Source organism: Lissotriton helveticus, chromosome 9 (assembly GCF_964261635.1).
Source record: "Lissotriton helveticus chromosome 9, aLisHel1.1, whole genome shotgun sequence".
In the NCBI taxonomy this organism is placed as follows: Eukaryota; Metazoa; Chordata; class Amphibia; order Caudata; family Salamandridae; genus Lissotriton; species Lissotriton helveticus.
In genome coordinates, this window is record NC_136070.1 from 971,566,665 (window position 1) to 971,580,745 (window position 14,081).

The following is a 14,081-nucleotide window of genomic DNA, read 5'->3' on the forward strand; positions in this document are numbered from 1 at the left end:
GTAAGCCCAAGTGGGCTCACAGGTGCTGCTGGACATGACATGGTGGCATTGGAAGAGCTGAATGTTTGGGTGGACTTAGTCATGGCACACAGGCGGAGGTGCTCATGAGGAATGAGTTGCATTTGAAGAGCTGTGGGAGAATAGCTAATGGGCTAGCATGCGACTATGGGTATGGTTTCCATAGGACGTGTTTTTTGTGTGAGTTAGTGTGGTTAGTGTGTGTGTGTGTGTGTGTGTGTGTGTGTGTGTGTGTGTGTGTGTGTGTGTGTGTGTGTGTGTGTGTGTGTGTGTGTGTGTGTGTGTGTGTGTGTGTGTGTGTGTGTGTGTGTGTGTGTGTGTGTGTGTGTGTGTGTGTGTGTGTGTGTGTGTGTGTGTGTGTGTGTGTGTGTGTGTGTGTGTACGTGTGTGTGTGTGTACGTGTGTGTGTGTGTGTGTGTGTGTGCGTACGTGTGTGTGTGTGTGCATGCACACATATGTGCTTTTATGGAGGACATAAGGGCAATGGTGAAGTAGAGGGGACTGCTGATTAGTATTAAGTTGCATTAACTTAGCAGTGTTGGGTCCCAGAGGTAAAGCAGCATGGGTTGAATCAGAGCCCTATAGAGGTGTGTTGGAACTGCGGCATGTGGCGCTCTGTTGTAGGGAGTAGACTGAAAGAAGGAACTGCGTAGATGGGGCATGTAATGGATCACATGTGGTGCTGCAGGTGAGGATCGCAGTATATTGGCAGAGGTGTGTGCGCACTGTGTTTGTATGCTGTGTGCTTGTAAAAAGTTGTCGTAAAAAGTTGTCGTGGTCAGTGAGGAGATGCAGAGGTCTATTGATCAGAATTAAGTTGCATTAATAGATCAGCGTTGGACTCCGCTGCTAGAAAAGCATTGGTTGAAACTGATCCTGGGGTGTGTGTATGTATGCTTTCATCTGACTGTTGGGGTGCGTCATGTGGTTGGACAGTGATGGACAATCAGAGGACGATTTATCAGGTTTAAATGTGTTAACAGAGCAGCGTTGACCTCAGTGCTATTAGAGAATGGCTTGGGTGAGATACTCATGAACATGCCTTGGGCGCAGAGCATGTGGTGCTCTGTGATGGAGAGCATACTGCAAGAAGGACATTCATGTCTGTGACAAGTAGTGCTGCAGGTGAGGGCCACGCTGCATTTACAGAGGTGCGCATGTGCTGGCGTGCGTGTATCTGATGTGTTTCTGAAAAATGTGAGGGCAATTATGGGCTGCAAGGCAGCTGCTGATCAGGATTAAGTTGCACGAAAAGCATTGTGTGCATGTGTGTGCCAGCATTTGGCTACATGTGTGTGTTATGTGGCCGGACAGTGACGGACTGTTGTTCAGGATTAAACTGCACTAACAAAGAATCGTGTGCATGTGTGGGTCTGCATTAAACTGCATGTGTGTGATATGTGTCCGGACAGTGACGGACTGTTGTTCAGGATTAAACTGCACTAACAAAGAATCGTGTGCATGTGTGGGTCTGCATTAAACTGCATGTGTGTGATATGTGTCCGGACAGTGACGGACTGGTGATCAGGATTAAACTGCACTAACAAAGAATCGTGTGCATGTGTGGGTCTGCATTAAACTGCATGTGTGTGTTATGTGTCCGGACAGTGACGGACTGGTGATCAGGATTAAACTGCACTAACAAAGAATTGTGTGCATGTGTGGGTCTGCATTAAACTGCATGTGTGTGTTATGTGTCCGGACAGTGACGGACTGTTGTTCAGGATTAAACTGCACTAACAAAGAATCGTGTGCATGTGTGGGTCTGCATTAAACTGCATGTGTGTGATATGTGTCCGGACAGTGACGGACTGGTGATCAGGATTAAATCGCACTAACAAAGAATCGTGTGCATGTGTGGGTCTGCATTAAACTGCATGTGTGTGATATGTGTCCGGACAGTGACGGACTGGTGATCAGGATTAAATTGCACTAACAAAGAATCGTGTGCATGTGTGGGTCTGCATTAAACTGCATGTGTGTGTTATGTGTCCGGACAGTGACGGACTGTTGTTCAGGATTAAACTGCACTAACAAAGAATCGTTTGCATGTGTGGGTCTGCATTAAACTGCATGTGTGTGTTATGTGTCCGGACAGTGACGGACTGTTGTTCAGGATTAAACTGCACTAACAAAGAATCGTGTGCATGTGTGGGTCTGCATTAAACTGCATGTGTGTGATATGTGTCCGGACAGTGACGGACTGGTGATCAGGATTAAACTGCACTAACAAAGAATCGTGTGCATGTGTGGGTCTGCATTAAACTGCATGTGTGTGATATGTGTCCGGACAGTGACGGACTGGTGATCAGGATTAAACTGCACTAACAAAGAATCGTGTGCATGTGTGGGTCTGCATTAAACTGCATGTGTGTGTTATGTGTCCGGACAGTGACGGACTGTTGTTCAGAATTAAACTGCATTAACAGAGCATTGTGTGCATAAGTGTGCCTTTATTAAACTGCATGTGTGTTATGTGGCCGGACAGTGACGGACTGGTGATCAGGATTAAACTGCATTAACAGAGCATTGTGTGCATATGTTTGTCTGCATTTGGCGGTACCTGAGTGTTATGTGAGCGGACAGTGATGTGCTGTTGACCAGGTTTAAACTGCATTAAGAGCATTTTGTGCATGTGTGTGCTTGCATTTGGCTGCATGTGTGTGTCATGTGAGCAGACAGTGACGGATTGTATATCAGGATTAAAATGCATTAACAGAGCATCGTGTGCATGTGTGGGTCTGCATTAAACTGCATGTGTGTGTTATGTGAGCGGACAGTGGTGGACATTTAACCAGGATTAAACTGCATTACCAGAGCTGTGTTGGGCCCCAGTGCTAGAAAAGCATGTGCTGGGTGAGACCCTCATAGAGGTACACTGGGCGCGCGGCATGTGGTGCTCTGTGTTTGCTTTATGAGCCTTCAGCATTGCTAACAATGGACGCAAATAGTTTCGAATAAAAGTTGAGCCCTGCTGCTTTGTCATCTGCCCTCACGGGCTCTCTCTGTCTCTTTGTCTCCTTTCAGGTTCATTGGCCGGCTCCGGTGGAGTGGAGAGAAGAATGCAACTGGGCCGGGAAAGACATCAATGTGCGTGAGCTCCCAATCTCTGCGCAGTCAGCTGTGTCTGGGGGGCTGTCTGGTTGCCACGGAGCGAGTGATTGAAATGTCGGCTGCTTTGTACCTGAGCGAAGCCTGTGATAACGGATGAGTTTTCATTCTCTGGCAACTCCCGCAAGTATTTCCATTAATATTACTTCCCCAGGGGCATCTTCCGGGCCAAGGTAGCTGGGCCCTGTGGCCTTTTCTGGTCACACCTTCATCTCTGAGAGGTCGTGGCATAATCAGAGAGGTCATGGCCGGATCTGTGACAGCCCATGGCAGAAGCACCGATGCTGTGGAAAACTCTCTGAGAAACTGTGGCAGAATCAGAGATGCCGTAGAAGAATCTCTGAAAGGCCATGGCAGAATCTGAGGTTTAATGGAAGAATCTCTGAGAGGCCATGGCAGAATCTGAGGTTTAAGGGAAGAATCTCTGAGAGGCCATGGCAGAATCAGATGTCATGTCTAGTAGACCCTGGCAGAATCTGAGATGCTGCGGACGAATCTCTAAGAGACCCTGGCAGAATCTGAGATGCTGCGGACGAATCTCTAAGAGACCCTGGCAGAATCTGAGGTTTAAGGGAAGAATCTCTGAGAGGCCATGGCAGAATCAGAGATGCCATGGAAGAATCTCTGAGAGGCCATGGCAGAATCAGAGATGCCATGGAAGAATCTCTGAGAGGCCATGGCAGAATCAGATCTTATGTCTAGTAGACCCTGGCAGAATCTGAGATGCTGCGGACGAATCGCTAAGAGACCCTGGCAGAATCTGAGATGCAGCGGACGAATCTCTCAGAGACCCTGGCAGAATCTGAGATGCTGCAGACGAATCTCTAAGAGACCATGGCAGAATCTGAGATGCTGCGGACGAATCTCTAAGAGACCCTAGAAGAATCTGAGATGTTGCGGAAGAATCTCTAAGAGACCCTGGCAGAATCTGAGATGCTGCGGACGAATCTCTAAGAGCCCCTGGCAGAATCTGAGATGCAGCGGATGAATCTCTAAGAGACCCTGGCAGAATCTGAGATGCTGCGGACGAATCTCTAAGAGACCCTGGCAGAATCTGAGATGCTGCGGACGAATCTCTAAGAAACCATAGCAGAATCTGAGATGCTGCGGACGAATCTCTAAGAAACCATAGCAGAATCTGAGATGCTGCGGACGAATCTCTAAGAGACCCTGGCAGAATCTGAGATGCTGCGGACGAATCTCTAAGAAACCATAGCAGAATCTGAGATGCTGCGGACGAATCTCTAAGAAACCATAGCAGAATCTGAGATGCTGCGGACGAATCTCTAAGAGACCCTGGCAGAATCTGAGATGCTGCGGACGAATCTCTAAGAAACCATAGCAGAATCTGAGATGCTGCGGACGAATCTCTAAGAGACCCTGGCAGAATCTGAGATGCTGCGGACGAATCTCTAAGAGACCCTGGCAGAATCTGAGATGCTGCGGACGAATCTCTAAGAGACCCGGGCAGAATCTGAGATGCTGCGGACGAATCTCTAAGAGACCCGGGCAGAATCTGAGATGCTGCGGACGAATCTCTAAGAGACCCTGGCAGAATCTGAGATGCTGCTGACGAATCTCTAAGAGACCATGGCAGAATCTTAGATGCTGCGGACGAATCTCTAAGAGACCCGGGCAGAATCCGAGATGCTGCGGACGAATCTCTAAGAGACCCGGGCAGAATCTGAGATGCTGCGGACGAATCTCTAAGAGACCCTGGCAGAATCTGAGATGCTGCGGACGGATCTCTAAGAGACCATGGCAGAATCTGAGATGCTGCGGACGAATCTCTAAGAGACCCTGGCAGAATCTGAGATGCTGCAGAAGATTCTCTGATTCTGCCGTGGTCTCTTGGAGATTCTTCCCTGACGTCTCTGATTCTGCCTGGTCTCTAAGACGTGGCACCTGATACTGCCATGGTCTCTCTGAGACTCTGCAATGGACTCTCAAAAATTCTTCCATGACATCTCTGATTCTGCCATGTTCTTTCAAAGATGTTGCCATAACTTCTCAGATTCTGCTGTGGTCTCTCAGAGGTTCTCCCATGGGAGACCATGGTGGAATGTAGATATCATGGAAGGATCTCTGATAGACAGTGGCAGAATCAGAGATGTCAGGGAAGAATTTGCAAGAGACCACGGCGGAATCTGAGATGACATGGAGCCATCTGTAAAAGACCGTGGCAGAAACAGAGATGCCGTGGACGAATCTCAGATTCTGCCATGGTCTCTTAGATAGACTTCCCTGACATCTCTGATTCTACCATGTTCACTCAGGATTGTACCATGAGTTCTCAGATTCTGCCATGGTCTCTCAGAGGTTCTTCCATGGGAGACCATGGTAGAATGTGAGATGTCATGAAAGGATCTCTGATAGACAGTGCCAGAAACAGAGACGTCAGGGAATAAACTCAGTGAGATAATGGCAGAAACAGAAATGTCTGAGACCGTCACAGAATTTTTGAGAGCAAAGCAGAATGCGAGATGTCATGGAAGAATCTCTGGGAAGCCGTTGCAGAAATTAGGAGAGGTCGTGCGTTCTTGTGTGTATGTATTGCACACAATTGTAGTATCAATATACAGTGAGTTGTGCCAAAATCTTGGTGACATCATGTCAGAATCTGACAAACTGTAGTAACTCTTTAAGAGGTTGTAGCAGGTCTGCCTGGGATTTGGCAGCACATCTGACAGGCTTTGACAGAATGTTTTGTATTTATTATGGAACGCCTCTAAGATCGCTGATTACTAGAAAAGTTGTAGCATAAGCTCTAAGGGGTTGTAGTAGAAACTCTGATAGGTTCTGGAAATATAAGAGTTTGTATTATGGCCACACCAGCTTGGTAAAAGTTGTAGCAGAAGATGTTAGATTGTAGCAACATCTCTTAAGTGGTTTTAAATGAATCTCTAAGAATGTATAGTAGAGTCTCTAATAGGGTGTATCAGAGATATGTATGAGCTGCTGCAGAATTTCTGAGAGGTTGTATCAGGATACCTGTCACTTTGCAAGCAGAGTCTGAGAGGTTGTAGCCAAATCTCTGAGCATTTGTAGCAAAATACTAACCGAATGCAGTAGCATAAACACTAAGAGGTTGTAGCAGAAACTTGTATCAGTTGTAGTAGAAAAGTAAATATGTTGTAGTAGAATCTCTGAAAAGGAGACTTATTGGCATAAAGTCTTAAGAAAATGTAGATGGGTGTCTGAAATACTAGGACAGAGTATGTAAGATGTCTCAAGAGAATATTTACGAAGACTTGGCAAAGGTCCTGAAAGACATCAGCAGAATGTCTGAGAGTCCAGACTTCTCGCTGACGGAAGAAAGTGCAAGAGGGCAGCACTTATACTAAATGCATCTTAGGTGTGGGGAATAGCTTATGATAGTGGTGTGCCTTTCCTGAATGAATGTGTGAGTTGCCGTGCTTCTAGGAATCTATGAGGTCCATTACCTCCCTAGCGCCTACAGCTGTTATATTTAATGCGGGAATCACACAAGTCACAAAACTAACTCAGAGCTTAATACATGCATGCAATGCTTGTTTTTCATGAGCATGGAAAGTATTTGGAGTAAAAAAAAAAAAGAACATTCCACCGCAGGTGAAAAGCTGGTTATTTAAGGCGGTTCTTTCTCTTGACTAGTTAATATCTCCTGTGACGTCATATCCCTGTGCTATTATGGTTGGCTCTTGGGCATATTGTTCATCCGCCCAAACACTTGCAAAACTATTCGAAAACACCAGCACATTTTTGTGAATTGCCTTCTGGCTTTGGTTAGACCACGCCAAGATTCAGGATCATTTTTGCAAAGTTGTACATTTTTGTGTGCGCTCATTGCCTAAAGCACATTGAGGATTGTATTTTGAAAACTTGTAGATTTTCATACTTTGAGCACTTCCGCATTGTGCAAAGGTATTCCTGCTTTCAACTCAGTAAATGCACTCTAATTTCATAATTGTTTGTTATCTTAAGAAAATAGTCTTTAAGGCATTTGTCAGGTATTGGCTTCAGGCAGTGTCCTGTGTCTGGGTAAATTTTTAGGTTTCGCCTGAAGCACGGAGCTTTAGCTCAGCCTCCAGAGAAATCTGTAGTTTTCAGTAAGGGACACTTGAATCCGCCCTCTGTTCCATTGGCTAGCTCCATAAATGGAGGCTAGCCATTGGAACAGAGATCTGTCCGTCATTCACGGACCAGATTCGGGGGGTCCCCTAGAATTTTTCGCTCTCCACCCTTTTTGCATCGTCATTGGGCGGTGGGCGGAGTTTCATTTTTTTTTTCTTCTGGGTTTGTTGTTGTCACTCCATGCCGACCACGGCCGCCGGAGGAAGCCCAGGTGAGTGCTTGTTATCACTCTCTTTCCTCTTTAGCCCTCCTCCCTCTGTCTTTCATTGGCCTTTTAAGTGACGCAGAGCGTTCTGATTAGTTAAGAGTGCATTTCGCGTCAGGGATCGTTTCTTCTTTACCTCATGCGCAACCCGGAGAAGCGACTAGTCAAAGAACGCCCTCATAAAGGAAGCGCAAGACAAAGGCCTCAGAAAGTCGCAGACTGATTGGGGTTAGGGCTGTCCTTCTCATCTGACTGACAGTGCAAGGCAACGTTCAATTGGCAATTTGTGTGTAAAAGGGTGTGGCTAGGGATGGGCGACGGCTCGGCTGGGAAGGGCCGTGTGTGAGCTCGTAGGCGAGGTCGAGATGGTCTGGGTGAGGACGACAGAGCGGCCTGTGTGGCCGGTGGGGAATGTGTGATTAGGTACGAAGTGCCTGAAACATAAACGGACACCGCGCCAGAGAAGCGCGCCCAGTTTCGAACCATTAACCCACACCCTCGCCGCTTGCAGCAATGGAAGAGACAGTCTACGGTAAGAAGGCGTCCACAGGGCTGGGTTCGGTGGGGGAGGGGGCTGTCTGCTGTCGCTCCATTATTCCAGGTCGCTGTGTAGGGGGAGGGATTCCCCTTACATTATGTGGTCTGTTGTTGCTAAGTGACCTGGATTAGCACAAGCTGAGGTTTAGAAGGCATGCTTCGGGCAGGGGTGGGGCTTGAGAAGCCTATGTGGGTTTACTGTAGCCTGTGTGCAGTTACCGGAATATAGTGCGACGGTGATCGCTTATACATGCATATAATTTTGCTGGGACTGAGGTCCTTTCCATTTCAAAATGTATCATTGACGTTGAAAGCAAGCAGCTGTGTTCGCAGCAAGCTGCGGAGACAGCACAAACGCATCCGTCCATCTGCTCAATTCCAGGGCCAGGAGATCGTGGGGGGGAGGGGGGGGGGGGGATTAAAGGGATATAACCGACTGCTGAGAATGCAAACCAGTAACCCTTGGGTGAGTTTGGGAGCTGCAGTATAGAGGTGGCCGTTAAAGATGACGTTAGATGATGTTCTTCCATTTGAAAGGGTTATCTCTTCTTACAGAAGTGATGTACGCGACGGTAGCGCGATGGCTTGAGTGAGGGTACCTGAACTCGGACGTTACTTTATTTCATATAGTCTTATGGTTACATTTTGGAATATAGTATGTGGGCACATGTAAAACTCCGATTGTCTAAGTACAAGCCTTTCGAATGGATTCTTCCCCTGCTGCGACGTTAAGGGGAATATATCAGACAGACGAAGATGTTGCAACCTAGTAATAAAACTGAGCGCTGATCTAGTGCTCTGGTTGTCATGTGCCAAACATGTTGTTTATTGTAATCTAGCTCAGTGCCCTCCAGTCCTGCGCTGTAGGTGGAAGAGCGATAAACAGTCTGTATTTTATAAAGATGCTCGAGCCTCTGTTTACTGTGTGGAGCACTGAGCCTGTGAAAGGCGGCCTCGCTTCGGTGAAGTTGCTTGTGTAACGCCTGAACGTTGCAAAGGCAGCCTTTGTTTTGCTGTAGATGCCTTTGCTCCGGTGCTTCGTTGTGGATAAAACATCGTGCTTACAAGTCCTTTGCTGGAGAGTGCTGACTGTCTCACAGCCTGCATTTGATGTTACAGAAGACACTGTCTGATGGGCAGCTTGGGTTTCACTATAGAACCAATGCTTGTCTATAGAGTAGCCTGGGATTCACTATTGAAGTCTGTGTATCTAATGGGCTACCTGGGTATTGCTGTAGGATGCTTTTAACCTGTGTTATGTTCGTAGAACGCCGAGTGATGACAGTTTGGAATCGACTATTCCGAAGGGGAAGTTGGTCAAGACTGATTTGCATATGACTGGCTTTAAACTGTAATGGCCTGAGGAGCAAAGAAACGACGAATTTAGGCCCAGATCTCTGTACTGGGGTGAATGTTTGACAGTGTTCAGCATTCTGTCCATCAATTGTTCTTTTTGCAATTATAACTGTAGAGGTGTCGTCTGAATGTATGTGCAATTATTTGCTTAGTCACAGAATGTGTGTTCAACCAATCAGTGAATTCTGAAAAGCCTTTGATATTCCATTCTAATAAGACATTGTGCATGTGAAAGTTAACTTCCCATTTGGCCCCTATTATAGCTCTCCTCACGAAATCTTCCTCCAGAAATGTTCTTTGGCTATTGTAAAGCTTTGATGTTTATATGAATTATACACTTTTCTGTTATGAACTCTATTGTCGATCTCTCTATTTGTATATGCATTTAATGCTTGACAAAAAGCTCTACTATCCCGATTGCTCAGGTTCACACTGAGCAAAACTATAAATTAATTGTCAAGCGGCTAGGACTCCACTGTAGATGGCTGAATGTCTGATGGGAAGCCTAGGCTTAACTATATAAGTTCTGCTTTCTGGGTGGAACTGAAGAGACATTCATAATGGGAGAACAAGTTATAGACAGAGGAAAGGTGAGGTTCAGAAGAGGAATTTTATAGGTGAAGGGGGTCGCCCTCTGCACATAACCCCACTATGGTGCAGGGTTGTAACATGTTGAGTGAGAAAGGGTTCGAGTTCAGAGGAGGAAAGCCACATTACGTCTCATCGGCATAGCCTGAGCAAGGAATGTAGCAGCAATATTCAAAGTCCCGCCATAACTACTGGAGTGAAGTGCTGTGTCTTTGGGGTTGGAGGGTTGTGCGGCGATGTCCATTCAGTGCCGCCTGTAACCACTAGTGAAAAGCTTTTTTTGTAGCTACAGGTAGAGTGAGTGTTTTGCCCAGAATCACAGGACGCTGTGCCAACGCTGAGACTCCAACACGGTTCTTCAGATTCAAAGTCGACAGTTTTGGCTGTTAGGCTACCCCCCCTCCCCCCAAAAAAAAATGAAGAGGGGAAATAAATAAGTGAAAGTGGAGCTGATAAAAAAGTTGGGGCGGTTAATCCTTAAATACATTCGGTAACCTATTAATAAATAGCAAAGTGCAGATGGGTGTGATCTCGAAATGCCACGGGAACGTTTAGGAGACTTTAGTCGAAAAAATGTCCTTTAAAGTGCAGTGGAAGGAAAGGGATTCCCTGCACTTCGGCTTCACACTATAAGCGTACCGCGTAACGTGTGCTAACGTGTTCATCCGAAGTGCAGCGGTGTTGTCTAGTATAGTATTTAAGGTTGGAATGAGTTAAAGTGCAGGCGACATCTGTACACACAAAATGACCCGGGTATATGGATTTAAAGTCCAGTGATTGTGCACGAGCTTAAATTGAATTAGTGTGTGAATTTAAAGTGAAAATCAAATGAGTAATGTGCTTTGAACGTGCTGCAGGGTGTACGTTTAAATAAGTTACTGAATAACGCGCAGCTGACATAGGTGCCCTTACGTGCAGAAGGGTGTATTCGAGTAAAGTGCTGTGAGAAGGGAGCCAGGTCCTCACCCAGAGGGACAGTGCGCCCATTTAAAGTGCAACAAATAATGTTTGAGGGTGCAGTATGTAAAGTGCAGCACGGGTGCATGATTTTAGAACGCAGCAGGCACCTCTTGTGCTCCGGTGATGTAGTAAAGTGCAATTGAGGAGTGCCGTAGGGGGTGTACAGTGCAGCGAGGGAGTACAAGAGTGTACTCCGCATTTAGAGTACGCTGAGCGCGTGCATTAATCGTGCAGCTAGCAGGGTTTCGTTTGCAGTGCAAGGGCTTTGTGGGCTGTGAGCAATGTAAATAACAATGCCATTTATTTATAAGTAAAAAAAAAAAAAAGAAATGTCATGAGCAATGCCAATAGCTCTAACTTTTCCAAAGGCGAAACCATTGCATTGTAAATGCTTGTTTTGTGAAGGGATCATTTTACCCAGGGGAACCCTGTTTCTGGCCCTTAGTTTTCCTTTTACAAACTACAGTTATCAGGTCCTTGAGTTGAATGGGTTTGAAGTGATCCAAGAGTGTAATTCCAGAATGCATTAGATTGTTGATTGAGAACCCATAATATAAACATTGTTGTGTCCTGTGACCAGGGTGTATTTGATTTCTCTGAAGATAATCCCTAACAACAAAAGGGTGATAGTACGGTGCAACTTGATATTTAGACCTTAAATGGACACATTTTATTGTCCTTAGGAAATAGGTTCCAGCACAGTGAGGTTCAAAGTTCCAACTCATGTCTCCGTCGTTAGATTAACACTTTAGCCGCGGCCGTTATTTCGGGGCAGTGCGGCGGTTCCCCGGAGTGGGCAGGGCCGCGTCAGCCGTTCGACGTTCGCAGCACCAGCGAGGTAGTACTCACGACGGCCGACGGCAGCAGTTAAAGGGTTAAGCGATGTGGCCTCCATATCTAATGCCCTCATTGTCCCTGTCATACTGCCCACAACCTTGTCACTGTTGAACTACTTTGAATTCAGCTGAAATGAAGGCTGCCTGATACAGATCTGAATCTGTCTTTATTTCAGGCACCATTGTGTACAGGGCTTCACACTCCTCTTCCATTTGTTTGAATATTTTTATTGTTAAAAGTGCAGACGTCGAGCCATTAGACAATGCTTGTACAGTGACCAGGCAAATCAACTGAGCATGGCTTCATGTCCATTCTCTTGGATATGCATATTGGCGAAAGATACAACAGTCATATCTGACTTAATAACAGATCACAGCGGTCTACTTGGCAATAGTTACATATACATTCCATATTACCACAGATAACAGAAGCAACAGTGGTCGCTTGTCCACAGGAACTATTAACTGCTTCTACACATCTCTCCTCCGGGTAATAGCAAAGTTTCACGCATATACCCTTGGTATTATACATATTCAAATCTTACTCCTAGACTCAATAAAACAATGAGTGTCAACATATAACAAATCATTAAGACATAGAAACAGGAGACCAGGTATCCACAAATGAACAGTGTATATGCACCACTCTAAGGATAGGCGGTCCGGGGCGGTGGAAGCAAGTGTGCCCGGTATTGTGCCATCGCTGGGGTTGATCGGAATATCCTAGAGGGAGTGTGGCTGGGGAGGGGGGGAATAGGGGGGGGGGCAGCGCGGAGCAGGGGGGGGAAAGGGGAAGGGGGGGGCAGAGAGAGTAAGAGCAAGGGCAGAGGGGAGGACAGCAGGGTGGGGGGGGGAGAGGGAGAAGGGGCCCTGGAGAGGAGCATGATGGGGTTTGTGGGGAAGTTGCCGGCGACAGAGTGACCAACGTCAGTAGGACGTCTAAGTAATGCCCATTTGCTGACACGAATGGTGATGTGCGGACAGGGCGGCGTCCCAGTCCCGTGCTATAGGGTACATGCGGAGCACCGCCGTTTCTTCCCTATGCAGCGCCACACTCTCCGCCCCGGCCCAGGTGTCAAAGCAATTGCGCCAGTCTACCGCTCGGGGGGGAGCATTATTCTTCCAGCGCTTGGTGATTAGGCGCTTCGCGTTATCAGCCCCAGGTCCCAGAAACGCTCTTGAACTTTCGTTTTTTTAGTTCGCCGAAATAGTCCTAGAAGACAGGCTTCCCATGTATGTGGCAGGGAGGCCACCGTCGCTGCCGAAAATAAAGTTGATACCGCTACCCAGTAGCTACAGAGGGGAGGGCACCCCCAGAGGACATGCAACAGATCCGCATCCAACAGTCCACACCTGGGACATGCCGAGGTGGTGAGGCCGAAATAGCGATTTAGCTTATCCGGAGTCAGATATGCCCGGTGCACTATATAATATTGGATTAATCTAAACCGTGAGTTTCGCGGAGCATTTCCCGCCCCAGCTAGTATCATTGTCCACTGCTTATCGGAACAGTCGTGACCTCTATCGGCATTCCACATGTCTCTCAGTTTTTGGGACGAAAATTGCGTGTGATAATGTAGCGCTTGGGCAAGCCACTGCACTATATGGGAACCATTTCCCATCACGTGCAGGTACTGCACCAATAGGTGTGTGGGCAGCTCCTCAGAGAGGTCGCCCCAGGCTCTCGTCAGTGTGTAAAGGAGTTTTGCGTGGACTAAGAATTGTCATGGCGGCAAGTCGGTATTGGCTGCCAGGGTTTCGAAGGAGAGAAGAGCTCCCTCTTCGTACAGATCTCCCAAGCCCTCCAGGTCCACAGACGTCCAGCAATTCAGTGCAGTCTCCGATAGCGTTCCACCCTCCCAGGGCGTACCCAAGAGTGGCAGATTTGGGGCATAGGGCTTTATGGAGTTCGTAAGTTTAAGGCTCCTCACAAAGCACTTCCTGGCCACCGCTAGGTGTATTTGATCGGGGCAGCGGCCCTTGGCTAAAGGATGGAACAGCGCATGTATCTGTGGCACAGTCATCACTGAATCCATTGTGGCCAGATCGTTTAAGTTCCTGCCACTTAGCCAGTAAGTGACCCATTGCAGTTGTGCCGTTAAATAATACAGTTCCTGGTTAGGGACTGCCAATCCAACCAGCTTCCGCTGCCGCATAGAGGGTTTTCAACGCTACCCGAGGGCGCCCCTTGTTCCAAATTAGGCGTCTGGTTAGGCTTTCAAGTTCTCGAAAGATACGGGTTGGGACGTATACTGGTAGATTTGCGTAATAGTACAACAGTTTCGGGAGTACAATCATTTTCGTGAGTGTGACTCGGGCTGGGACATGTAGCGGGAGAGAGTTTCAGAATGTGACCT

At 47.1% G+C, this 14,081-nt stretch overlaps 1 protein-coding gene across 2 annotated transcripts in view; it reads left to right on the forward strand.

The window, feature by feature from the left end:
- SEMA3B (semaphorin 3B) overlaps positions 1-14,081 on the forward strand; it is a 540,590-nt gene that overhangs the window by 385,620 nt on the left and 140,889 nt on the right. For both annotated transcript variants that reach the window (XM_078661260.1, XM_078661259.1), the window contains exon 4: positions 3,046-3,108. In XM_078661260.1, the coding sequence (XP_078517386.1) occupies positions 3,046-3,108 (63 nt within the window). The remainder of the gene's footprint in view (positions 1-3,045; positions 3,109-14,081) is intronic.